General features: G+C 52.9%; 8 protein-coding genes across 8 annotated transcripts; 5 read left to right on the plus strand and 3 right to left on the minus strand.

Annotated features, from left to right (window-relative positions):
- The first annotated feature begins 170 nt into the window (after positions 1-170).
- Positions 171-1,698, plus strand: BO97DRAFT_407795 (putative glutamine-serine-proline rich protein). Its single transcript, XM_025695709.1, has one exon. It carries the CDS (start codon positions 274-276, stop codon positions 1,537-1,539), a length of 1,266 nt encoding a protein of 421 aa, XP_025548416.1. The 5' UTR covers positions 171-273; the 3' UTR covers positions 1,540-1,698.
- A 385-nt stretch (positions 1,699-2,083) lies between these two features.
- Positions 2,084-3,934, minus strand: BO97DRAFT_458416 (uncharacterized protein; the record flags this gene model as incomplete). Its single annotated transcript, XM_025699229.1, has 2 exons — positions 2,675-3,934; positions 2,084-2,612 (listed from the first exon to the last, which is right to left on the minus strand). The coding sequence occupies exons 1-2, from the start codon at positions 3,835-3,837 to the stop codon at positions 2,084-2,086; spliced, it is 1,692 nt and encodes a 563-aa protein (XP_025548417.1). The 5' UTR covers positions 3,838-3,934.
- Positions 3,935-5,362: 1,428 nt separating this feature from the next.
- BO97DRAFT_407796 (MDR family MFS transporter) lies at positions 5,363-7,588 on the minus strand. Its single transcript, XM_025695710.1, has 4 exons — positions 7,242-7,588; positions 6,792-7,129; positions 6,269-6,728; positions 5,363-6,187 (listed from the first exon to the last, which is right to left on the minus strand). Exons 1-4 carry the CDS (start codon positions 7,485-7,487, stop codon positions 5,465-5,467), a joined length of 1,767 nt encoding a protein of 588 aa, XP_025548418.1. The 5' UTR covers positions 7,488-7,588; the 3' UTR covers positions 5,363-5,464.
- A 2,661-nt stretch (positions 7,589-10,249) lies between these two features.
- On the plus strand, positions 10,250-13,220 carry BO97DRAFT_396583 (RING finger and CHY zinc finger domain-containing protein). The gene is made up of 3 exons (XM_025694091.1): positions 10,250-11,854; positions 11,908-12,272; positions 12,321-13,220. The coding sequence occupies exons 1-3, from the start codon at positions 10,628-10,630 to the stop codon at positions 12,913-12,915; spliced, it is 2,187 nt and encodes a 728-aa protein (XP_025548419.1). The 5' UTR covers positions 10,250-10,627; the 3' UTR covers positions 12,916-13,220.
- Positions 13,221-13,426: 206 nt separating this feature from the next.
- Positions 13,427-16,938, plus strand: BO97DRAFT_407798 (IQ calmodulin-binding motif domain protein). Its single transcript, XM_025695711.1, has one exon. It carries the CDS (start codon positions 13,831-13,833, stop codon positions 16,798-16,800), a length of 2,970 nt encoding a protein of 989 aa, XP_025548420.1. The 5' UTR covers positions 13,427-13,830; the 3' UTR covers positions 16,801-16,938.
- A 332-nt stretch (positions 16,939-17,270) lies between these two features.
- Positions 17,271-18,704, plus strand: cia1 (iron-sulfur cluster assembly protein CIA1; the record flags this gene model as incomplete). Its single annotated transcript, XM_025694092.1, has 2 exons — positions 17,271-18,082; positions 18,128-18,704. 2 exons carry the CDS (start codon positions 17,271-17,273, stop codon positions 18,702-18,704), a joined length of 1,389 nt encoding a protein of 462 aa, XP_025548421.1.
- Positions 18,705-19,000: 296 nt separating this feature from the next.
- kexA (serine-type carboxypeptidase kexA) lies at positions 19,001-22,728 on the minus strand (the record flags this gene model as incomplete). The annotated part of the gene is made up of 8 exons (XM_025697819.1): positions 19,001-20,338; positions 20,396-20,756; positions 20,825-20,955; positions 21,504-21,505; positions 21,858-21,894; positions 21,952-22,070; positions 22,125-22,235; positions 22,395-22,728. The coding sequence occupies 8 exons, from the start codon at positions 22,726-22,728 to the stop codon at positions 19,001-19,003; spliced, it is 2,433 nt and encodes an 810-aa protein (XP_025548422.1).
- A 1,348-nt stretch (positions 22,729-24,076) lies between these two features.
- BO97DRAFT_170939 (endosulfine family protein) lies at positions 24,077-25,003 on the plus strand. The gene is made up of 3 exons (XM_025690305.1): positions 24,077-24,222; positions 24,302-24,385; positions 24,460-25,003. The coding sequence occupies exons 1-3, from the start codon at positions 24,187-24,189 to the stop codon at positions 24,856-24,858; spliced, it is 519 nt and encodes a 172-aa protein (XP_025548423.1). The 5' UTR covers positions 24,077-24,186; the 3' UTR covers positions 24,859-25,003.
- Positions 25,004-25,089: the final 86 nt, after the last annotated feature.

Below are 25,089 nucleotides of genomic sequence, written 5' to 3' on the forward strand. Positions count from 1 at the left end.
CCTGAACAGGCAGGAACCAAACAATTCCGCAGTTAATTAGGTAGCAAAATAGCTGGTGATTGCCCAGCACAGCCACGGCTGACAGTAAATCGACACACTTTTGTACGTACAAGCAAGTGCTTAGGTATATATTAGCCTAACACTTCGCACTTCTCTCTCTCACCCCCTCCTTTCTACTTTCAACTCCCTCCTGCATCTCCGGTCTCTCTACCTTTAAGGAGAACAGAACCTCCATCCAACCAGCTCAAATCCATATCCAAGCAAACCACCCTGATGTCAGCACAAGAATACTTCGGCGGGTCTCAGCAGCCCAAGCGGGAGGAAACACACACTCCTGGTCCCTGGTCTTCATCGACACCAGGCCCGGACACTCCTCGCACTGGCGCCTACAGTCCCTACCCACCATCTCAGCCCAACTACGAGAATTACTACCGTCCCAACTCGAACCCCAGCCAGAATTACTATGCTCCCTCACCGGATCCCACCCGGACTCACAGTCCCTACCAAACGATGCCTGCTCATCCGTCGTTTGCTGGTGGACCCTCTCCCTCCCCCTCCCTAGGCGGCGATGGGTACTCCCAGCAGCAGGCCTACGGACAGCAGCAGCAGCAGCAACCCCCATACCCTCACCACGGAGGGCCTCCCAACCCATCATACCCTTATCCCCAGCAAGAGGGAGGTAACCAATCCTACGGCAACGACCGCCCATACTCTCCGTACCCACCCACGACGGCCGACAACCAATCCAACGCCCCCTACAACCAGCTACCGGGAGGACCCCAACAACCCCCACCCTACACCTCCAACCCCAATCTTCCGCCAGGCGCCACAGACGACCAAGACCGCGGCTTCCTAGGCGCCGTCACCGGCGGTGCAGCGGGCGCCTTCGCAGGCCACAAGGTCAACCACGGCTTCCTGGGCGCGATCGGCGGGGCGCTCACGGGCTCCGTCGCCGAAGACGCCGTCAAAAAACACCGCAAGAAGAAGGAGGAAGAAGAGAAAGAAGCCCTCCGCCGACAGCATGAGGCCATGAAGGAGCAGCAGCGCCGCGAGCATGAGGCCATGAAGGAGCAGCAGCGCCGCGAGAAGGAAGAGCGCAAGATGCAGCGCCGCGCCAATCGCCACAACCGCCACTCGAGCTCGTCGTCTTCTTCCTCCTCGTCTGACGACGACCACCACCACCGCAAGCACCACGGGAAGCACTGCGGTGGCGGCACCTACCGCGGGAATTTCTCCGGCTCCTCTCGCGACATCCGGCTTGAGGGGTATCACGAGCTCGTGGCGTACTGCGGCGATGTCAACGGCCACCAGCATCGGTCCTCGATCCCGTTGAACGACGTGCTGACCAACTCCTGGGGCGAGTTAAAGTGGGCCCGCCACGGCAACTTCGCGGCCTCGGCTAGTAATGTGCATCTGGAGGATGGGGGTCGCGTGCTGGTGGCGGATCTCGGGGATGGCAATGCCGGGTGGAAGAGGAGCTTCATTCGCTTGGATGAGAGGATCTCGAACCAGAACGGGCGGTTGGTGTTCCTGGACTAGATCATAATCAAAGCAAATGAAGGGCGAAATGCGCGTAGTAACGGAAAGTGAGACTTTGTTCTGACGGTCATTTATTGAAATGCTAGCGTTGTCTTATCTTGCTTTATCGAGCTTAATGCAGTCTCATTCTGAATCCATCTTTTCCGACTTTAAGGAGACAACGAAGGTTGATCCTTAGCGTCCCGTTCCTGGATACATGTGGCCATATTCTGTTTCAAGTGAAAGCTACTGTGGTCTGGATGCTACGGCAGCCAAACGAAACATTCTGGGAAACTCTGATCAATCATCTCAGAGAAGACGATCATAGCATAGCCAAGTACTTAGGCCTTCGTAAGGATTGATTGTCCTGGTAGATTAAACAAATCAGAGCACAATTGGAATGAACGAGAGACAGAAGCGAAAGAAGATATGTGACAGGGGAATAAAAAGAGACACCCGGCACAAGTGGAAATCAAAGAAAGGTTTATACAGGTAAAAGAATAGAAACTTGAAAGAGTGATGACTATACACCATTTTATGGTGTATGTCCTGCATGCGCTGCGGCTTAGACATATACTGTCGCTTCCGGAGTAATCTCTGGAGTCGGCGAAGCCACGATGGCGAAGGTTGAGGAAGGAAGAGGCCAAGTTGGACGGGAGCTCCAGGTGGCTGGGGTGGACGAGGGGATGGCGGCCGAGGTGGAACTGCCGTGAAACAGGGCGGATGAGCTGTATAGGTAGCTTTCGTCGTCGCCGGTGGCTTCGTCGTCGTTGTATTCGTCTGAGCCATCGTCGGTGGTGTCGTCAGAGGTGGTCGAGTCATCAGCGCCAGTCGAATCGTCCGATGTGGTTGAATCGTCAGTGGTCGAATCATTCGAGCTGGTGGAATCATCAGAGGTGGTATCATCAGAGCTAGTCGAGTCGTCACCAGTCGAGTCATCATAGCTAGTCGAATCATCACCGGTCGAGTCGTCATAGTCATCACTGTAATCACCATCGTCGCTGTAACTCCCATCGCCTCCATTCTGGACGGATGAGATGATATTACCAGCGCTGTCAATAACATTCCCGAAGCTATCGATAGTGTTCCCAACACTGTCAACAGTGCTAATACTATGTTAGCACGGCAATATTGACTTCGGGTGGGATGCACTTACTCAGACCAAGAAGAGCCACTATTGTTCGAACTGCCCGAGTCGTCGGAATTAGGCTCGGTCGAGGTAGCAGAGCTAGGCTCCTCAGTGGTGGCTGTTACCGCATGAACACTTGCGCTAGCCGAGTGCTCTGCGTCAGGGGTATGAATAGCATGTGCACTGCTCGTAGTGATCGAGTGCTCTGCCCCAGATGTATGGATAGCATGTGCGCTGCTGGCCTCTGCCGAGTGCTCTGCGCCAGATGTATGGATAGTATGCGTACTGGTTTCTGTGACCGAGTGGCCAGCATGATACGAGGTAGTCGTGACGTTAGGAATAGACGTGTGTATCCCTGCGGCAGAAGATGCATGCTCTGCCTCTACTGAGCGTGTCACTGACCTTGAGGTAGTATCTATAGTGGTCGTGGAAGAGTGCACTGCTTCGACAGGAATTGTGGTGGATTTAGAGGTTGTCTCCGCTTTGGTTGACGAGGCATGGTCCAACTCTGCAGAACCAGTGGCAGACTTGGTCGTTGTGTGAGTCTTGCTTGTAGATGCGTGTTCTGCTTCAGCGGATTTGGTGACTGATTCGGAGGTTGTCCCCTTAGTAGTAGTAGAGGAGTGCTGCGCTGTTAGGGTAGTGGTTGTGGAGGTTGGCTTCGTAGGGACCGCAGTATTAGAATGCTCGGCCTCAGGGGACTTAGTAGATGCTGTTTTGCTAGTGGTTGAGGCCACTGTAGTCGTCGATGAAGTCGAAGTTGTAGTAGAGACAGTTGTCTTCGAGCTAGAGGAGGTCGTGGTATGCTTCTCCTCTGTGGTAGTATGGGTGGTAGCCGTATGTGTGGTCGACGACTTCGTGGATGTAGGTTCCTCCTTCTTGGTAGTCGTCTTCTCTTGTGCCTTGGTGGTAGTGTGTTTGCCAATATGATGTCCCCAGATGCCACTACCACTGCCGCTGCCGCTGCCGCTAGACTTGTGCTTCCTGCGCTGCAGGATATGGGCCGTACCGTGTCTGACAGCGTTCCTGTGGAAGTTGAAGTGCTCAGAGACTCCGCCAGGTGAGGAAACACCTACCACAGTCGCAACAGGGTCATAAGACTCGACAAAGTTGGCATTTGAATCGGCCGCCAGGGCTCCGGTGACAACTCCGCTGGCCCACAGGGCCAGCAACAAAGATTTTCTGAGCATGATTGAGCCGGTTGCGTGCGGCTGGAAAAGAGCGTTTGGGTTTGACCTGATCTGGGTGATCTGGGTTACCTGGAGCCCTTTTATCTTTTATCTTGCTCCATTGTATCTTGTGTGGCCATGTCTCGCCCACAATTCCAGACAAACCAACACTTCCAAGACCCTGAGATATTGTCGAGACATAGTCGCCCCTCGACTACGGTATTGCCGTCCAGGATGTATGGAACTCGAGTCGGCAGTACTTGGGGGCTGAAAGAGAAAGCTCATTGCGTGGAGAAGTAAGGTGAGTTGGAAGCGAGTGGGGGGAGGAACGAAGCTCTGCTCGCCGCCCCCACGAGCGACGCTTACTTCCTGACTCGCAGCCAACTTCGACTCTCTCCTTCGCCCCCAACTTGGCCCATCCTTCATTTCCTTTCAGGACCATTGCACTGCCGCCATCAGTCTCACGGTCCTCTCACCAGAGAATGCGGTTTGTCCGTTCATTGTTCCTGCCGTAAAAAAATCTAAGATCGGACTAGCAGATTGATAGAAGTGAGCCAACGAATCTCGGCTTGGACCCTTACTATGCGCTGCGAGACCAGATCTTTGACTGACATTCTCCAACTATTAGAGTGTTGCTTCGAGGCCAAACTACTCGTCTTCGTGTCCGATCACAATCCAGACGCAACAAGGCATCCAACAGCATATTGTGACAAACAGATCAATCCTAGCAGTGTTCGAGTTAGACCCAAGAATTCTTACACCAACATTGAGCATCATAACATTCTCGTCCTGTAATCACTAACAATCACTAACGTTACAGCAGTTAGCCAAGTGCCTTGGCAGCACAAACAGCGTCGAGTAATCATGATTCTATTCTCGGGTGAACGTAGGAATGCAGGCAAACTATGGTTTCAGGTACCTCAACGCCGTCAGGATCAAGGATGAAACAACACATCGCTTGTTCACTAATCTTTCGATCCAGGAGACGTTCACCTGCGTTGAATCATAACGGAGTAGACGGAATGGCCAGTTGGCGTGCGACTCACCATAATCACAAGGGTGACACGCCATCACCGAATGGTCTCCAGGCATATTAGCCCCCAAGAGAGTCTCCCTATGCTTTCTATGGTGTAGCCCACATGCCCAACGTCTCCGGCTGTTTGATTTAGGGACTGTATCTGCTGTAGAAAAGAAAATGGGTGTCAAGACTTCTCCTGTGACAGCGAACCTCGATCACGCCCGGACTAGTGATTTGCGATGAGTGATTGTTTGAGCCCAGGTCTGGTTGTCATGCTGGCTTCCGGAGGATGCGATTTTGTGGCTGTGTGGCGTTGCGGGCGTGTCTCAGCGCCGCCGTCGGCAGTCTCCGGCACGAAGCTTATACTTAATGCGCCCCTACTATCGAAGTTCTTCCGGCTGCGACCCGCGGTGAGATGCCCTGCTATTACTTTTGGGCTTCCGATGGCTCGATGTCGTTCTCACCACACGCTGAGAGCTTAGACCAGGAAATATTGTTGATGGCTGGATTTCGTCTAAGCTGCTGCGACTGAACTGGATGATGTCTATTCCCAATTCCCATACAAATGCAGGCTATGTTCCCAATCACAGAATGAAAGCAACTTTTATGTACAGCCGTTTTAGATGTCCCCTAAGAGCTGGTCGACTCCTTCTCCTTCAGACCTGTCTTGGTCTCCACATGTTCCTTGCTCAGATGCTGCCGGGTGATGAACATGCTAGCCACAAAACCAACAGCCGCCACACATGCATACAGAATCCACATGTTGCGCAGACTCCACGCATAGGCGTTCGCAACCGCATGGCGCTGATCCACATCCTGCACACTCGGGATAACCACCACATTGGACGCCGCCTCCGACCCGGAGAACTCATCCAGGAACGCTGACGACAGACCCGCGGCGCGGAGGTCACCCTGCCGCATCTCCATACTGTTCTGAAACACGACGCCGCCCAGCACCACCGACATAGCCATCGCCACGTTGCGGATGAACCCGAATGTCGCGGTCGCGCTCGCGGTGTCGCGCTGTGTGACGTTGCTTTGGAGAGCAAGGAGGGGCGGGAAGAAGAGCAGGCCGCATCCCATCCCGGCCACGATCTGATAGGCGATGATCTTACCCAGCGAGGCGGATGTGTCGAGGTCGATGAAGAGACCGAGACCGAGGACCACCAGGGTCGTTCCCGCCCAAACGATCTCCAGGTAGCGGCCCGTGGCGTGAATGAAAAGCCCGGCAAATAGGCTCAGAGCGGCTTCGGTGAGCACGAAGGGGAGGATCATGAGCCCTGACCGGAAGGGAGATGCTTCCTTTGCGGATTGGAAGTAGGTCGGGAGGTAGTACTCTGATCCGAGGAAGGCCTGGTCACGTAAGTGTTAGAATCCAACTAACAAGTCTGCGGTTGGGCTGCGAAAAAGTGGCAGCGTTCGGGGTGGACTTACAAAACCGTGGGTGAACGCGACCAAGAAGCAGGCGACGTTGGATCTGTTATGGAAAACACCAAGCGGCATAAGCGGATACTTGGCCAGGCGCTTTTCACTGTAGATGAAAGCGACCGACATCAAGGAGCCAAACACGATGAGACAAATCACCTTGGGAGAGTCCCAGGGGAAAGTGGCTCCGCCAAAGTCGAGCCCAAGAAGAAGCAGGATGATGAGCGCGAGCATGGAGAAGCTTCCCCACCAATCCACTGCCTTGATGCCAGCCAGGACTGGGGTTCTCGGGTTGTGGATGTCCAAGAAGAAGAATAGAAGCACAAAAGCCGTTCCGCAGACTGGAAGATTGATCCAGAAAATCCATCTCCAGGAGACGGATTGGGTGAAAGCACCACCGACAAGAGGGCCCATGGCCCCAGCAATAGCCCAGATGAACTCGATAAGACCCATGAAAAGGCTGCGAAGCCTGTTTCGGAGGTTAGCACACATTCTACTGTTGTGACGCGGGTAAGTATGTATCAGTCCATACCGAACACTAAACAAGTCAGAAATGGTGATGGTGATCAGCTGAATGAGCCCACCGCCAGCAATACCTTGTAGACCACGGCCTGCGATCAACATGGGCATATCGACAGCAGTTGCACAGATAATGGAGGCGCCAAAGAACAAAGCCACGGCGGTGAGTAAAACGAGCTTCCGACCCCAGATATCAGAGAGGTTGGCCCAGATATTCGAACTCGCCGCATTGGCAAGGAGATAGGCACCTCCGATCCAGACATATCCCGACGCAGAGTGCAGCTCCGACGAGATGGTGGGGGTTGCCGTAGCCACGATGGTCTGGTCTAGGGCTGAAATGAAAAGAGCCAGCTTGATAATGCGCGTATCAGTAAGTAAGGGCTTATCAGTTTGGGGTCTTCTTTCCCGCGGGGAATGAATTGACAGCAGCTCGCATTTGCCGCCAAATAATAAGATAACATACCGAAAGAGCAATCATGGTCGCAAAGATCTTCCAGTTGCTCCGGGCCACCGGCGCATCCTCTTCCAAATCGAGCCTCTGAAGCTCCGACTGCGAGGCATCTTGTTCCTGCCGGCCTTCGTGACTCAATACTTGCTCGATATTGTCCGGACCGCCCGAGCCCTGCACCTTTCCAGTGACAGGTCGAGCCGCAGGCGACCCCAAATCCATCTCGACCGGAGCGGAACTCTGCTGTGCAGCACCGCTCATGATAAGGATCCTAAGATGATCCCAAACACAGACCTCGATTGGTGCTAGAAGAGAGGAAATATAAACGAGAGGCAGAAATCGAAGAGAAATCTGTGGTTGAGTCAAAGCGGTTTGTTCTGTTTGTTTCGCTATGCTTTTCTTGGCCCGGAAGAAATGCCGAGATTTTTTACTCATCACTGGATTCTTTGTGGTGGCTGCTCTTCATTAGAAAGGATCTTCGATAGAAGGAGTTCACCTAAGACTAAGGAATTTATACTCTCTCTCCTGACCAATTTGTATTGTAGTATCTTGCAATGTTGTAGCTACGTCGCTATCGCGTTGTTCTGACATTCCTGGGCGCCACCCGTCTCGGGACGGCAATAATCAATTGAGTTCAGGCAATGTGAATGTGAATGTCAATGGAGTTACCTTGTCGGTGATCGGTGGCTTGTATAATGGTAAATGTTAAAGACATCATTCAATGGGTCGGTGTTCGACTTTATAGAACAACTTGAAGATAGTTCTCGACTTTTTGTTGAGATGGACTCTCAGGGCGATATATATATCGTTCGCTCCCAGGGCTTCAAGTTCTGGGACGGTCAGGGCGTTTTGAAGCAACTTGAAAGTATCTCGCGATTATGATCAATAGCCCGCCTCTTCCGAACATCGTCGACTGATGAATGTACATCAGAGACAAGTATGAGAGGGAATTAGATAATCTCTAAGAGGACGAAGCTAATGAAACACAAAGATCAATCACTAAAGCCAGTGTCCATTCTTCTATATAAATGTCTGGCCTGTACTAAAGGACCCGTATTCATCTCATATCGATAAACGATACTAGTAGTCAGCGCGCAATCGGAGTAATCCAAGCAAGAAGGGGCTTCTTCTCCCAGATCTTGAAGTTTCTCTGATCCATCCAGTCATCCTCTTCATCGACGAGCGCGATATCAAAGTGCCAGATGACAGAAGCGATAACCAACCGGGTTTGATGATGAGCAAACCTGTGGTCGGCGCCAACCGTTTTCTTCCCCCATCTAGTGATCGAAGTGAGGATGAAAAGGTGTACAGACGCGTTTCTCAAGCAGTTCTCACTCCAACAGAAAAAAGCTGAAAAGCCGCTTTGAAACCGGGCACGAATTCGATCTTCTCAGACGCAAGAAGCCAACGCTCTGGTTCGAATGCATGAAGATGCTTGAAGTTGTGGCGCGATCGGTAGCGGCGTAATGTGCGTAGCCTACGGTGGTCTGCCCGTTGGACGATATGAACGATCAGTCTCTGTGTCTAATGGCTGGGAAGTGTGAGTGCTGGAAGGAAGAAAGATACTTACCAGCAGGTTTTCAGATACGGCAGATCCTACAAATTAGTGAAGGTCAACTCCGTACTCCGGGAAGCCCGCTCTCATCCTGCAGCTTTCCCAGTTTGCCGTACGCATGTATATGCTGACCTGCACACACGTCACATTACGATACACATGAAAAGGGAAGGAGGGGGGTGAAATATTCTACATTGAACAAGTTGGCATAGAGACGTCGATGCATGCAGTATTGGCAATAGTCTTTCTCCAGTACAGCCTCCACTTTTGAGTCGGTGGTTTAGCTGCACCCAGCTTTTCCACAATGATCTTGCCCCCTACAGGCTTTGACAGCTTCCTGCGACTGAGCCTCGGCAGCCTTCTTTAGTATGTGCTCTATAGAAGCCTCGGTGTCGGCTGCGCGGTGGAATAACAGAGTGAGGAAGGCTGGAATCGAAGAAGTCTAATAAAAGCACAAATCTTGGAGTATTTACTTAATGAACAAGGGGAACACAGTCCTAAAGATAGGCTGTATGAGGGAGTTGGCTGCCAGCATCGATGCAGCAAAAATTGTAAATATGTTGATCAGGTAGTTAAATATTGGGACAAAGACTATAACCATGCTCAAGTCAAAGGACACACCGGCCGCGATGGGCACTATCCAGTGAATTGAGAGTTAGTTGACCTGGGAGAACCAGAACAAGTCAACAGGGAGGGTGATGTTGTTTAAGAAAGTGTCTGGAAGATGTTTCTCGGGGGGCAGGCGTGCCGGGGAAGAATGTGAGAGCCTTTTTTTTTTCTTTTGTATGTAAAATAGAGAGAAAATGTGTAGATGATAGTTGGATGAGGATGCCAACAGTAAGATTTCCTAGAAGTTGAGGCCACCGAAATCTTCCCTCCAGCTATGGAGTTGCTGGAAGATAATAGGATATACGGCGAAGATTATATAAAGGATGTTATAGATAAGAGCTATATAGAGTGATAGGTAAAGGATAATCGGCTTGTGGAAAAGAAACATTTTATGGTTGGGATAGCGCGGTGCCTAATGTTTCGTGCGTAGGTATTCTCCTATCTTTGACTGAAGTTTGATATACGAGGCCTGTAAGTATGTAGTTTTTCTGTATGCCTGTTTAGTAGTAGGGGAGTATATGTTTTAGTGATGAAAAGGATCATGACCACCTACAGTACTCCTGAGAAGATGGCTAAATAGCTAAGAGACCCTACACCCACTGCCAGCCACCGCTTCCCGACATAGTTAAGTCAATGCAATAGTTGAAGTGCACAGTGCCGGTGGCAGCCTCATTATCACATGTCTGATGAACTGCCGACGCAGATAACGCTAATCCCGATATGGTAGGAAACCCAGAAATGGGGCTGAGCTAGTCCAAAATCGGAAAGCTCTCACTTTTGCCCCCATGAGGTGGCTCCAGGCTGATTGATGGCCACGCAGTTTAGCAGTTTAGACTGCCTATTCTCCAATTCCATCACACAGCCAATTAATCAATGTTAGCTGAATCTGACCTTGCACTGGAGTGTTAACTGCTTCAATTCAAAGGTACATCAATCTCGTTGTTCAACTGCGCAGCTCTTGTTTGCTTTCTAGCCAAGACAGGAACCGACCCTCAGGCCTCAACGTCATAGCGGCTGACGAAGCGATTGCCATCCGAGATCGAATCACTCCCTCTCCCTCCGTCTTCGGTCCTGAGTTACTCCGTATTCCTTGCTGCTTTTACCTGTCTGCCTACCTTGCTTACACCAGGAATTCCAAGCCTTTTCCGGTGTAGCTTCTTCGGGAGTTTTACGGCACATCCGAGTGTTAAATCTTTTCTATGCTTTTTCCACCATCAGATGCTCTTTGGCCTCATCCATGAGTGGGCTCCTCTCTTCATTGTTGATTGAACCCGTCATTCGGCAAGCCCGTCGCCTCTCACAACAAACCAGTCCCCGACCATCTTCCGATTCTTTAACAGCCGGGAAAGACTGTGCCGCTCCCTTGGCTAGTGATGGCGATCAAACCAGCCAGGGCGCGGTTATGACGGACTTCACACACCCTGGGCTTCTCTCAAATGGCGGAGATGCGGGGTCTGAAGATGGCCGCACTCTTCCCTCCGCCTCACCTCCAGATCACCTACCGATTGGACCTTCTCACGAACAAGAACACCGATTTCCTCCTGGATGGACAACAATACCGAGTCAAGATCGTCTACCGCAGACTTCGCATTTCCAAATGACTCGCACGAACCTGTCAATCAGCCCACAGCAGACCGTCTCGGTTCCAGCTACGCAAGACGCCTCTCAACCATCCAGCCCACATTCACAGCCTCCGGAACAGGTGTTGAGTCATAATCTCATGACAGAGGAACCGGGCTGTCCTGTTGCGCTTCCAGAAGATGACGGTATGGGTGCTTTACGGAGGCGGATTCATGCAATTCGAGATCTAGGTTACAGCAATACAGATCAGGCGCGCATGATTCATGCACTGATGACCGAGAAGTACAATTCTCACCGGAGTGACTCTGCCGACCAACAAAACACTCCGAGAAGCCCATCACCTCTCATTCCTCAGAGCCCCAAGCAAGACGAAACCGCCCGCCGATGGAGTATTATCTCGTTGGAGCGGTCCTCACCATTAGCGTCCTCCGCACCTGTCAAAAGCGAAAGCTACAATTTGACTGCGGAAGATCTGCTACCGACCTATGCACCCAAACCAGAATTAGAGTCACCTGCATGTGAGGTGGACGACCTCGACACCGAAGAGGTTGAGGAAGTGTTTCTAGGCTGCGAACATTATAAGACAAACGTCAAGTCGCAGTGTTTCGACTGTAAGAAATGGTACACCTGCCGGTTTTGCCACGATGAGGTCGAAGAGCACCGTCTGGATCGGCCCAAAACAGAGAACATGCTCTGCATGCTGTGTGGGGAAGCCCAGCCTGCAGCGCAATCCTGCAGGAAATGCGGCGAACAAGCGGCGCAATACTACTGCGAAACCTGCAAGCTCTGGGATAACGACGCCAACAAGAGCATCTATCACTGTAGCGATTGTGGCATCTGCCGTATCGGTAAAGGTCTTGGGAAGGACTTCTTCCATTGCAAGGTGAGCAGGCATATATTCCAGTTCAATATGTGTGGGTGCTGACCAAGTCTTAGACGTGCAGTGTTTGCCTTCCTATCTCCATCGAGAACACCCACCGGTGCATTGAGCGCTCCACTCAATGTGACTGCCCTATTTGCGGAGACTATATGTTCACTTCTCCTGAGACTGTAGTCTTTATGCGATGTGGCCACAGTATCCATCAACGGTGTCTCTCCGAATACTCTAGAACTTCATATCGCTGTCCGATCTGCAGCAAAACCATTACCAACATGGAGTCTACATTTCGAAATCTGGATCGAACCATCGAGAGCCAGCCTATGCCGGCAGAATTCAAAGACACAAAAGCTCTTGTCTACTGCAACGATTGCAGCGCGAAATCTGTAGTGAGGTATCACTGGCTAGGGCTGCGATGCGACCTGTGAGCATCTATAATCCTATCCGCGCGACAGAGACTGACAGAAAGCAGGTGTGAATCGTACAATACCGCGCAGATTCGTTTAGTCAGGGGCAACGATTCAGATCCCTCCGCGTTAAACAGTGATACGGAAGATATTTCAACGACGCGGGCCAGGTCTTCCTCGCATGGCGCTGACGAAAGCGGCCTGTCTACATTCGAATCACTACGTATTGACACCAGCTCAGTCCCTGGGCACGAGTCTCAACTTTCTGTTCCCATGTCTGCTGATCCTAGTCGGCAATTTGCTTCCTACAGCCTAACGCGCGATCGTGCTGTCTCGCCTGTCATTCGGAACTACTTTGGTATCCCGCCTGACCGTGGTTCGAATCGATCACAGTCGACTTCCTTCTTCAGTGGACTCTCATTTGGCGGCGTTGGTGGCCGTCGAGAGAGTGAGGATGGTGGAGAACTTCGATTGTGGGGGACCAAGATCAAGTACAGCTATGGTTTCCTGGGGCAGGAAAACGAGTCTGTTGACGGTGCTTCCGATGCCGACATTGATGAAGACGAAGATGGCGGAGCCTCAGGCAACAGTGGCTCAGAGCATGGCAGCGATGAGGAAGATGACGATGACGAGAGTATCGACATCTTTGGGCATCGCTGAGGCCACAAGGGCGATAGTGAGAGTTGGCTGGTCCAACTGGAGTGGCTTGTATGATATCTTTGATGCGGTTACATGGTGGGCGTTTGGTGATGCATAACTTGGACCGCATTTTTGCATTTTTGCTTCTATCTTACAAATGATAAAATGTGCATTTGTACTCGGCGTCTGAGTTGTTGGGAAAAGCGTCTGTCTGGTATTGGAGATGGGGGTTGGAATGTTGATACCTGAGACACATTGAATCACGCCTCACATGCATTAAGGGATGGGCATAGTCTAACTAGATATAACTCAACTAATGATCATGCTGAGTATTTTCATATGTATCTGCTTATGAAGAATTCATCCCACCGCGCGTAATATCGATTAACTAAGCCAGCTGCTTCCTGCAGTTGCTGCAGCTGCATTGTCAATCGGAATTAGTCAGCACGGCTGGATGCGGCGCCTTCGACGGGCTTCATTCTTCTTCCGGTTCGATGACGACGAAAGGTGAAATACACTCTTCCCCGTCGATCCGTGATGGATGTGGTGCAAGTCATGCTTTCTTCTATCCCGGCTTATCTTCCGTATTATACTTTTGGGCTGACCTAGTCACTGCATAACTAACTGAGCCTCTGCCTGCTCTCCTCGACACTCATTTGATCTTGTTCCCAGTGCTCTTTGTCCCAACATACACACACACTCTTACACTTACACTCACTACTAGTCTACTCCAACTAAAATCTCCTCTGAGACGAAGCACGGGTCTCCTTTCCTCCAGGGATGCTCCAAACTGCAGCCTGACTACATCCTCATTCGAACTACAGGGGGTCATCTACGGAACCTGCGTATCTACCCGATCCCGTCTCGTCATCGCCCTTTCATATCTCGATATCTCTCTCGGTTAACCTCCCGCTTCCCGTGCATTCACCGCAGAATATGATCCGTCGCAACTCCGACATCGACGTCCAACTCTCCGATGCGGCCCCTTCTACTGAACCGGAACCCGCGACTGCAACAGATGTGGAAATGATGTCTGATGAATCAGCACTGCCTTTGAACCTGCCCACTCATCTCGCCGCTCGTTTTGCTCGCAAGCCTAGTGTCGCTCGCCGCTCCTCCGCCGCCTCCTCCCGCCGCAGCTCGATCTCCTCCCTCCATTCCCAGCACGCGAACGGGCCCGCTCATGGCGCGTCCTCAACCGAGAACGTAGCGCAACATCTCCGACGGACCTCCATTCTCGAGAGTCGCAAGGCCCGACTCGCGGACCGCGCATTGCACGCGGAGAAAGTCAGGCTTCGTGCGGCCTTGGCCAAAGCGGCTACCCGCAACCTGCAGCGGGAAGAACGAGCACTGGCTGCTCAGCAGGCCCGGGAGCGGCTCTTGGCGGAGATCACGGCCAAGTGCGAGGAGGAGGTCCGTCGGGCGAAGAAGAAGGCCGAAGACAACCGGGAACGCAAGGCCGCCGAACACGCTCGCCTGCGCCTGGAAATCGCGGAGAAGTTCGCTGAGGCCGAGAAGAGGCGGGCCCTGTATCAGCAGAGTCATCGCCGCCACCGCACGAGCAGTCTGCCGACTGGTGGCGACGAGAAGAAGATGCCCAAGGCGGTTGCTCAGTCGGTCACCCGCGATGCCGCCGCGAGGATCATCCAGCGAGTCTGGAGAACCTACCATGCGAAGATGGTAATGCGTGGGTTCCTGGCTCTCGACCTGACCACCGATCGTATTCGGGAGAAGGAGTTCGAGGAAGTTGGCGCTCAGCTGTCTGATGACCGGGTTCTGGAGACCACAGGTCGGGTCCTTAAGCTGTGTGGACTGCAAGATATGGAGAGTGGCACCATCGGTGGACGGGGTGCTGTGCGCACGTTCCTTAGCAGCTACCTGATTGTGACCCATCCTGCCGAGGTTCTGAGCAGCAATGGCGAACAAGAGCAGGATTTGATTGCGAAAGCGCGCGAGCTTCTCGCCGCGTTTGAGCTGGTGACACCTTTGCTCTCCTCGGGATGCTGTTCCCCATCGGCTATTGCCACGGAGCTCCAGGCTTTGTGCGAGGCTTACAATGTCTTTTTTTCTGCCTTTCACGCGTGGAAGTCGCATGACTCCAGTGTTCTGATCGAGATCATGTTGGCTCAATTTATCGAATTGGAGTTGATCTGGCAGACGGTCAAGAATGACCGCGCTGGTGGTGTCGCGGAGGATTACAGCCAGGGTATTCGGCAGAATCAGATCCTCCTTCTTGCCAGACTGAAGCGTCTGGCTGGTTCTGACAAGGCGATGCAGATGGTGCGAGATGCCTTGAAGAAGGCCAAGCGCGAGAAGAAGCGGACGGCGTCCAAGCAGGCTATCCCACGGTCGGCGGAGGTTGCGCCCTCGTCGACAGAAGCTCTTCCGGAAAGCGTTGCTTCTCCCATCAGTGAGACCTTTAACAACGTGGACAGTGCAGTGCTGCATGAGCTCGACAGACAGCGAGTTTCTCCCCACGAGCGGTTTACACGGATGCTGACCGCATTGCCGGAGAATCGAGCTTTGGTGCACGAGCTCTTGATAAATCAGGAGTTCCGGATCGACGAGAAACAGTACACTGAGCCACGCAAGCGAATCATGAAACATATGTGCGATATGATGCGGAAGGACGTGGAAGCCGGGCTGGAAACAAACTGGACAGTGGCCATGGCTACGGTGATCCAAGACCGCTTACTGCGCTCGCTCCGGCCTGGAAACTCGCTGCATGTACTGATCAGTGAGGTGCTTGACCCTAAGCTGGTCGAAAGCCAGTGCAGGGCCGGCGCTTTCTCCTACGACAGTTTCTTCAACTTTATGAACACCATCTTACCCAAGCTTTGTGCCCCTTACCGCGATCCAGTAGTTAAAGCATTCGCTGAAGACACATCGGGGGATGCAATCGACCGACTGGCACGATTGATGGGAATAATCGATTTTCTTTCTCTTGATCACACAAACTTTATGATCCAGGTTGCCGCTCCGCAGCTTATCCAGGAAGCTCCTGGATATGAACAGAGGACCTTTGAAAAGGGTCTCCAAGACGGGACTCAAAGCTTGGGGAAGACACGACGCTTTTGGCGGACATACCGCAAGATCATCGCCGATGAGCTGCGCAAGCGGGATCCAGAGAATATCAACGGGGAGCCCCGACCGCCGAGTACCAAGGTCTATGCGCAAGGACTTGTCGATCTGGTCATGAGCAATGCGCCTGTTTCGGAAGAGCTGGTGCCGGAGACTCTAGAGTTGGATCGCCAGCGATTAGCTCGCCTGCATGCAAAGGCGTTCCGAATCGTGGCTACAGCGTCTATCCTTCTGACAGCCAAGAACCTCTTGAAGCGCGACGCGCGATCCCAGTGGAAAGCCGAGGCGGACCGAATCATGTCTTTGGACTTTAATGAGATCCAGCCCGACCGCGTTCAATCGATTCTAGAATCCACACACCCGATGCCACCCAATGCCAGCGCGCAGCTGGCAGCAACCATCCGCCGGGCTTTGGTGCCTGTTGCCACGGCCTGTGTAGCCGCCTCTACGGAGGGAGAAGGGACACAACCATCTGTGGAGATCCAGGTCGAGTCTATCTCGTCCTCCGAATCGTATACGTCGGATGCGACCAGTCCCGCGACGGCGACGAGTGGTAGCGGCAACGGTACCTCTGGTTTTGCCGATCCGGTTGCGCGACTGCTTCTCTCGCGGCTGAGGGCGCACATTCTGTCACGACTGAGTGCGGCTAGTGCCAGCGAACGAGTCCGCGCCACGACGACAGCCAGTCAGGGCCTGGCTGGAGCGGGCATGCCCGAGTTTGTTACGGAGGTTGGGCAGTTGACGGACGAGTTGGAGAAGATGCGCGAAGTGGACTGGTTGTGTCACGGCCTAGTCTACGAGCGGATCCTCGGCGAGGGGGCATGAGGGGTGGAGGCTAATTATAAGAGTTTTTGTCTTGGCTAATGAAGGATACATTATAGTACTTGTGGTACAGACTGAATTGACTTTTGGGCGTGCGTTTTTGATACAAGAATTACAATATGTATGCTATTCCAGATGGAGACTATAACTACTACTACTTAGTTCTAAGTAAATGCTTATCTTCCTTGCTGATAAGACTAGAAGAACTTCCGGCACGCCAAGCACATGATTAATCAGCGCTGCTTTCCCCGCCATGAATTCCGCCGCCGAACCGGAAAGCTTCAACTTTGAATCTTGACAGACAGATAGCGAGCAGAGGGCAATTGACTCTCCAAGATACAGCTACTCAGACACGCTGACAGCTTGAGTCCAAGACAAGGCACAACCAAGCGCATCTCACTACAGCCATCGCTCCCACTCTCCGTGCCAACCTACCAACCCCTCACCTGCAACCCGCTCCCCGAAACACAACCATGACTCCAGCACAACCAGCACAACCAACATACCAAATCCACGCCCTCTCAACCCTCGACCCTCCCTCCCTCGAACGCACCTGGCAAACGGCGCCGCACCCGCGCCTCCCCATCGTCGCAACCTGCAGCTCGGACAAAACGATCCGCATCTACTCGCTCACAAACTTCCGACTCCTCTCCACAATAACCGGCGGCCACAAGCGCAGCGTCCGCACCGCAGCCTGGAAACCGCACGTCGAAGGCGAAAGTGTGCTGGCAACGGGCTCCTTCGACGCAACAGCCGGCATCTGGCGCCGATGGGATAATTACCTTCCCACTTCTCAAGCCGCGGAGCTCCTAGCCAACACCGATGAAGTCGCCGAAGGCAGTAACGAAGCCGCAACCGCAGCGCACCGCCCCACCCAAACCCTAGACCATGAGGATGATGAAGAAGACGAAGAAGAATGGCGCTTCGCCGTCCTCCTCGACGGCCACGACAGCGAAGTCAAGTCCGTCGCATGGTCGCCCTCAGGCATGCTTCTGGCGACGTGCTCGCGGGACAAATCGATCTGGATCTGGGAGGATCTCGACGACGGCGATAATAATTTCGAGACTGTTGCTGTTATGCAGGAGCATGAGGGAGACGTAAAATGTGTGGCGTGGCATCCGCGCGAAGAGTGTTTGGTTAGTGGGAGTTATGATGATACGATTCGGGTTTGGAGGGAGGATCTTGATGATTGGGGGCAGGTTGCTTGTCTCCGGGGCCATGGGGGGACGGTTTGGGGGGTTGCTTTTGAGGGAGTAGCCCATGGGTCTGGGGCTGGGGAGGATGGGTCTGGGGAGGATGAGGTTCTGCCGGGTTGGGCGCCGGGCGTAAGTGAGGAGGAGAAGGTTGCGGTCATGCGGGTTTGGAAGGAGCAGGAGCAGGTGCAATTCAGGGCGTTGTCGGGTCCCAGGATTCTTTCGTGTTCGGATGATCGCTCTGTGAGGGTTTGGAGGCGGTTGCCTAAGGAGGTCGACGCTCGTGGCGCTGGCAACATGCCCAGTATTATTCGGCCCACTGGGCTTGATGAGCACTGGGAGGAGGAGGCTACGCTCCCCCCAGTGCATGATCTGGCGGTTTATTCGGTTGCGTGGAGTTCGAGGACGGGCCTGATCGCGTCGGTCGGTGCTGATGGTAGGATTGTGGTGTATGAGGAGCGGTTTGTCGCCAAGGATGCGCAGGCTATGGAGACGGACGCGTCCCTGCCTGATGAGCAACAGCGACCCCCCAAACAGCCATTGACGGAGTGGGTGGTTGTCGCTGTTCTGGTCGGGGCGCATGGGATCTACGAGATTAACCATGTTGCTTGGGCTAAGCGGGCGGATCGCGGTCGGGATACCACGAAAGAGGAGGAAATCCTGATTACTACGGCCGACGATGGAAGCGTGAAGGTTTGGACGGTTGGGAAGTAGGTCTGGTTTGACTGTGTGGTACAGATGGAGTATAGATGACCGGATATAGAGAAAAGTCACAAACTACTGATCAATAGACATTTGGACATGGAAATACAAGGCCGGACAAAACTTGCAACAGAACTTGAAACTGCCGTGTCGCCCGTGCACCATACCATCTTATCCAATTTCCCATGACAGGATTCTAAAGCAAGAACAATTCATATCTAATGTGCCAATACAATAACTCCAAAGTATGTCCACACAGGGGTGAAGACCGAGTCCAAACAAAGAAAGGTAAGTGACAAGATTCAGAATCATAAATGATCGGCTCCCGTCCGAGCGGAGGATTGCTGGCCATGTTCTGCCCGAGTCTCCTCGTCGCTGTCCTCGCCCACCGAGTAATGCTCCCGATCCAGACCCGGAGAATGGAGGTCATCGAGTTCGGACTCGTCGAAATCGCCCGCCTCGACATCGCCTCCGTTGCGTTTGTTCTGGAACCGCTCGAGCACCGAGTGGCTGCTCATATTCTTCTGCATGACGCCCCGGTAGCCGTGATGGCGCTGTCGGCTGCGCCAGATGAAGAAGCCCCATACGATGACTCCGATGATAACGACGACCAGGACGGCCTCGCCAGACTTGGCATAGGCCTTCCACTCCGTCTCTTTGAGTCTCTGCTTCTCCTGTTCCTCGGCTGCGGTGCTGTTGGGGTGGCCGCCCACCGAGGTCTGGGGCAGCTTCTCGCCGTCGATGCGTGAATCGGTAGGGTTGCCACCGATGTTGGCGATATCCACGTTCATAAAGCGGTCGAGCATGTCACGAGTTTGGCGGGGGAGATCGTAGGGCACCATGTGGCTGGAGTTGTAGATAAGCACGTAGGTCAGGTTCCGCGCGTACTGATAGATACCCGTCGGCTCGCCCTCGAAAGTCCAGTCGTGTCGGGGAGCCCAGACGCCCGGTGAGGTTTCAAAGCCGGTACCGCCACCCCATTTCAGGTTGTTGATCATCTGTTCGGTACCAACATGGTTGCAGATCAAGTCCTTCTCACCACTGAAAAGAAGGATTTCGATACCCGATTCCAAAAGCTCGGGGAGGAGTCGCACGGACGGCACGGATCTCTGGGGGTTGAAGTTGCTGCTGACTGCGCCAGAACATTCGGTCCAGCCTGACTTCTTCGCCGGGTCGATGTGAAGCGCCGCCACCACATCCTGTCGCTGCAAGTACGGCTTCACATCCACCAAGTCCGTCGGCCAGTTCATCCCGCATGCGTCCAAACTGTCGCGCAGGCGGATGTCATACATATTGTAGCACTGGTTGTTTTCGATCGTCCTATCCAAAATCCCGTTCAAAATCTTCTCGCAGTCGTTGACGTGAATTCTGTCCTTGCCCACGTCCAATCGAGACTGGCAGACGGACTGTAGCACCTCAAGCTCCTTGGCGGCCGAGCTACCTTCCTCGATAAGGCCCTCTTCGTATGCGAATGGCAGATAGGACATGTAGTGCTCCTCGGGAGCGATCCAACCGTTGCCAATCAGAAGACCCTTCAATTGCCACTGCGCTGTGTTGGTGCCGGTGACATTCTTGTTGCGTTCTTGCATGGCTTTGGCGATATAGGGAATGTGCTGTCCAGCGTAGGACTCGCCCGCAAGGTAGATCTATCAGGTTGTTAGAGAAACAACCCAGGAAGAAACAGTCGGACCAAGAGAACCTACATCGTCACTTTCGTACTCCGGGAACAGCTTGAACCACTCCTCCAGAAAGACCACAAACTGTGCCGCCATCGTGTCGAGTTCGTGAATATAGCTGTCGGTGTTGACGTAGCTGAATCCCGTTCCGACCGGGTTATCGACGAAGAGCAGATTGGCGAACTCGTCCCACGAGCCTTCATTGTACTCCAGTGTATGGTTGTCCTTCAGTCGATATGGACCAACCTCCATTAACGCGCCGTCCATGGACGAACATCCCGGTCCACCGTTCAGCCACACCACGGTCCGTTGGCGGTTAGCGATGTGCCGATTCTGGTAGTGCCAGAAAAAGAGGTGTCCATTGCTTTGCGCGTCGACCTCGACATGTCTGTAAATCCAGAGAACAGGGTCAGTATGGTCGATCTGGTGCGACAGCTCCGGAGCGGAGTAGCTCACCCAGCATGCATCTTCAACAAGGGGCCATCGGGAGCACCAGGTAGTGAGTGAATGTAGTAATCAGCTGCGGACTTGGCCGAGACGACCGCCGGACTCAGGAGAAGGAGGGTTGACAGAGCCCATGTCGACATCTGGGAGACAGAGAGTCCCCCGCGGGACGATAAGGAGAACATTTTTGGGGTGCGATAAGGTGCAAGGGCGTATGCCGTTATTGAAAAGGTGTTGAACAAATGTAAGCGAATTAGGTCCCAAGAGGACTCAAAACTAGCACTCAAGGACACATTGATCAAGGTGTCCAGTTCCGGCGCGTGCTGACTGAGACCTTCCCCCGGTTGAGGCGGAGCTCCGGAGATAAAGGGAGGTGACGGAGGTGACAAGAGGTGGGTGTCCACGCAGGCAGGGGGGATCAGGTGAGTGAGCGTAGGAGGTCTGACCACGATTAGATGTCTTCCCCACAAAGACCGGAACAGACTAGAGTACTGAGATAGTACTCAAAATAAAAACAATAGAAAGAGAGTAAGAGGAGAAGAAGAGGGGAGATGAGGAGGCAGAGGAGGGAGGAAGAGGAAGAAAGGCGGCTGAGACAGACGGAGACGAATGGATGGCGTGGCCCGAAGGGGCGGGTAAGCAGTAAGTGGCAGTAAGTTAGTAGCAGTACTGCAACAAGCTTATCACTTACCGCTTTGGGGTCTCTATAGACCTGCTACGGCCCTGCACTCTACACTCTACCACTCTACCACTCATCCGTACCATTTATCATTCGGGGTTTCAATAGAAAGTACTGTATTGTATTGCTCACAGTCACTGCTATCCATGCTTATGCTGCAATACTTCCCCGTTGATCTCTAAGCAACATATTACAACTAAATCGAATCCAGATTCAATGCAGATTCAACTCAGCCTGGAAGTCGATCGTAAGTGTTTGGTTAGTGATGATTCCACGTTATATGCACTCGACACGTTCCCGTGCCCATCTTTCAACGTCACAACCTTAGGCCGATCTTCAACCCGACTTAGATGAGATCATCGATACCCTGATCGGCATCTTTCTTGATCAAGTCTACCATGCCCTACAAACATGTCAATGGACTGAGCAGTGAGAACATTACAAGATGCATCAAGCTTACCGGAGGCATGATGGGCTGGCCGTCCTCTCCCGTCACGTAGCGGAAGGGCATCTCAGTGCGTTCGTGCTCGTTGATGAGGATCTCGGGGTGATCAACGTAGGGGATCTTCTCCAAAGGAACTGCTTCGATGTCAGTCGTGGTCTGGACAGAGCAGGTCGCAGTCGAGGACTAACTCTTGTCATGCACAACCAGGCGCGTAACACGCACAGCCGTATCGGTCGTCATCTGGACAGGTCCCAGCCTTCGGCCGGCATAACCCTTCTTTCGCAACTCAGATGTGCGGTCTACTTCAGGTCAGTATCATGATAGACTCTCTTCTCCCAGGGACAAGGGACATACCGCGTGGCGGATCATCACCTAAGAACCGAACAATGGATTCCCTTTCAGTCAGCCGGCCGAACAATTGGGCGATGCAGTCGTCAACGAAGAAAAGGACGTCTCACCCAGAATACCACCAAACAGGAAGACATCGAACGTCTCAGCATCAGCGGGGCTCAATTCCACCGATGCGGAAGGGTCCAGCAAGCAGACCCGGGACTTGCGATCCGCAAAAATCTCCTCGACGCTGCGATGCTCGACATTCAGGCCGGGGGTAGCTGCCAGCTCCTCCGGCATCTGCAGGGAGGTGGGCACCGAGCTAAGCAGAAATCTGCTCCCCGAGGCATGCGCTTCGCGGGCGATGCAGCCATACTCCAGAGTGGACCAAGCGCCCAATTCGGGGTCCAGATGCTCGACCACGATGGTCACAGGACCAGCAGAGGGGGTTTGACCACTCATTTTGGATCGGGATAGAGGCGTCTAAATCGGTCTGGCCCACGGTCAATGGGCGTGATGTCGGTTATAGTAAGTGTGGGGTTCAGGAACCTCTTGTGACACCGTGCAGACTCGGATTCACCGGTTCTTCAGTACAAAATTAGCCAAGGCGCAAGAGGGATGAAGCTTTGCGCAACTACCCACAGATGGAGGATGTGTCTGGACGTGGAGAGGTTGAATTGCGAGCAATATCAAATTGTGGAGGGGCAGGAGAAAAAAAAGGGAGAAGAAATGATCATTGAGTTGGATACAGATCGATACGCCGATTGCATACACTGACTGACTTTCCTCCTTCCTCCATTGTACCGCCGGTGGAACTGAGCAATCCGGTGGGACTGCACTGAACAATTCCTCAGTTGAGCATGAAGTCCACTCTTTCCAGCAGCTGGTCAGGTTTAAATTTACTTTTGTCGCCCTTTGTGCCTAATGATGGGGCAGGATGAGTCGATATTGTCTTTGGGTTGATTGCACCTTCTCAGCTGTATTGCTAGTGTCGATTTATCGGCAGAATTTGCATCGTTCATACAGTATCTCAAGTACATTGCATCTTATTTTAATTTGGATACGAACCCCCGACGCCTTCTTCACCTGCTGCTTCTCCCCATGTAGCAAATCCGCTTTTCTCCCTTGAGGGGTTTCAAACGGCGAGTGCCTGAACTTCCTCGACAATGAGGCAATGGTCAGATTGGAAAGGATGCATACTGTATTGTTCTGTCATCAGCGCAGGTGGAGCCAGTCAGTAGCTCCATGGGCCTAAGCTGGATGCGGACTCCCTCGCATCAGAACTGCTTGATACTAGCCTAGAGAAGGTTTAGTGGGTAGGTGATGATGGAGCACGGGGGCTGATTGCAGGGCGGTCACCGCCCGATGTCGTACACTGGCTACCGGATGAATTACCATACCATGACAGCGGAATACAGACCCATACCGATAGACCCATCCTAGGCCTCATGTGCCCTTCTTCCTGTTGCTTTGCTTTGCTCACTGCAGCAACAGCAACAGCAACATGTATAACTTCTTTCCTTTTGTCCTCCCCCCCTTTTCTCCTTTATTTTCTGCAATCTCTGTGCTGCTTTCTATCCTTGTCACTTGACTCTCTATTTTCTTTCCCTTCTCCACCCCTTTCCATTTCGGCCCATTAACACTGTCACAATATCGGGGTGCTTTCTACCTTGCTCTGTATACACTTTCCTCCCCGCTGGTGGTGGTGGGGTTTCCTGACGACACTCTACTTCCAGTTACTTACTACTAATACCCGTTGTCCACCTCATCTCATCTCAACTCAACTCAACTCCCCGCCCTCCCTCCGTCTGCTCTTCTTCTTCTCCTTCTTCATTCTCCTTTCTACCAACTTATCTTCCTTCCTTCCCTCCTTCACTCCTTCAATCAATCATCAATCAATCCGAAACACAATCATTCAAAATGAACCCCCATCAACAGAATAAGATCGATACCAGCGTAAGTTCCATCCCGCCTACCTTTGGGTTGCTACTACCCTTCTCCGCTGGGCTGGCACTAACACCATCTCTCTCCCAAGTCGCTGAGCCCCGATGAGCAACGTCTGTTGCGCCTCTATGGCAAGATGCCCAACAAGAAGGATCTCCTGCAGAACAAGCTCAAGGTACAGCCGTCCGACCACCGATCACCCAGCCACCTTCGTCTCTGATTCTCATATCTTCCCTGTGCGGCCTACAGGAACGCAAATACTTCGATTCGGGTGACTACGCCCTCAGCAAAGCAGGCAAAGCCTCAGACGTCGGCGTCACCAACATCGGCTCCCAACATCCTGTTCCGGAGAACATCCCCCACCTGACCGCCACCTCCCCGGGCGCCAACAACCCCGCCGCCGCCGGCAATGGAGGCAGCATCAGCGCCCAAGGTGGACAGCAGATTCCCGGCAGCATCAGCGGACATCCGGGCTCTATCGGGTTTCAGAGCCGCAGCCCGGTCAAGGAAGCCAGCTTCCTGCAACGAGGCACCAGCGTCGATGAGGCCGACGGAAACAACATCGATGCAGTCGCATCCCAAGAGCCCACCGATGCCGACAGTGTGAGCCCGCCCCCAACCCGGGGTGGTGTTCCCATCCGCCAATAAATCATTTCCCGTATTTCGATTTCATCATTCATGTGACTCTGCATCTGATATTCTACTTTCGTACATGGTTTGTTGGCTCCGTCCGGTGATCGGTGGTATTTAAAAGAGAGTTCTGGCGCCATGGATTCCCACGTCACGTTGTTCTTTTTTTCCTTGAGATTTTAATGTATTTACGACCTTATCCTTATCATTCATCATTGTTTTTTTTTTTATTCTTCTCGTCTTCTGCCT

The sequence above is a fragment of the Aspergillus homomorphus genome, assembly GCF_003184865.1.
Source record: "Aspergillus homomorphus CBS 101889 unplaced genomic scaffold BO97scaffold_39, whole genome shotgun sequence".
NCBI classification, from domain to species: Eukaryota; Fungi; Ascomycota; class Eurotiomycetes; order Eurotiales; family Aspergillaceae; genus Aspergillus; species Aspergillus homomorphus.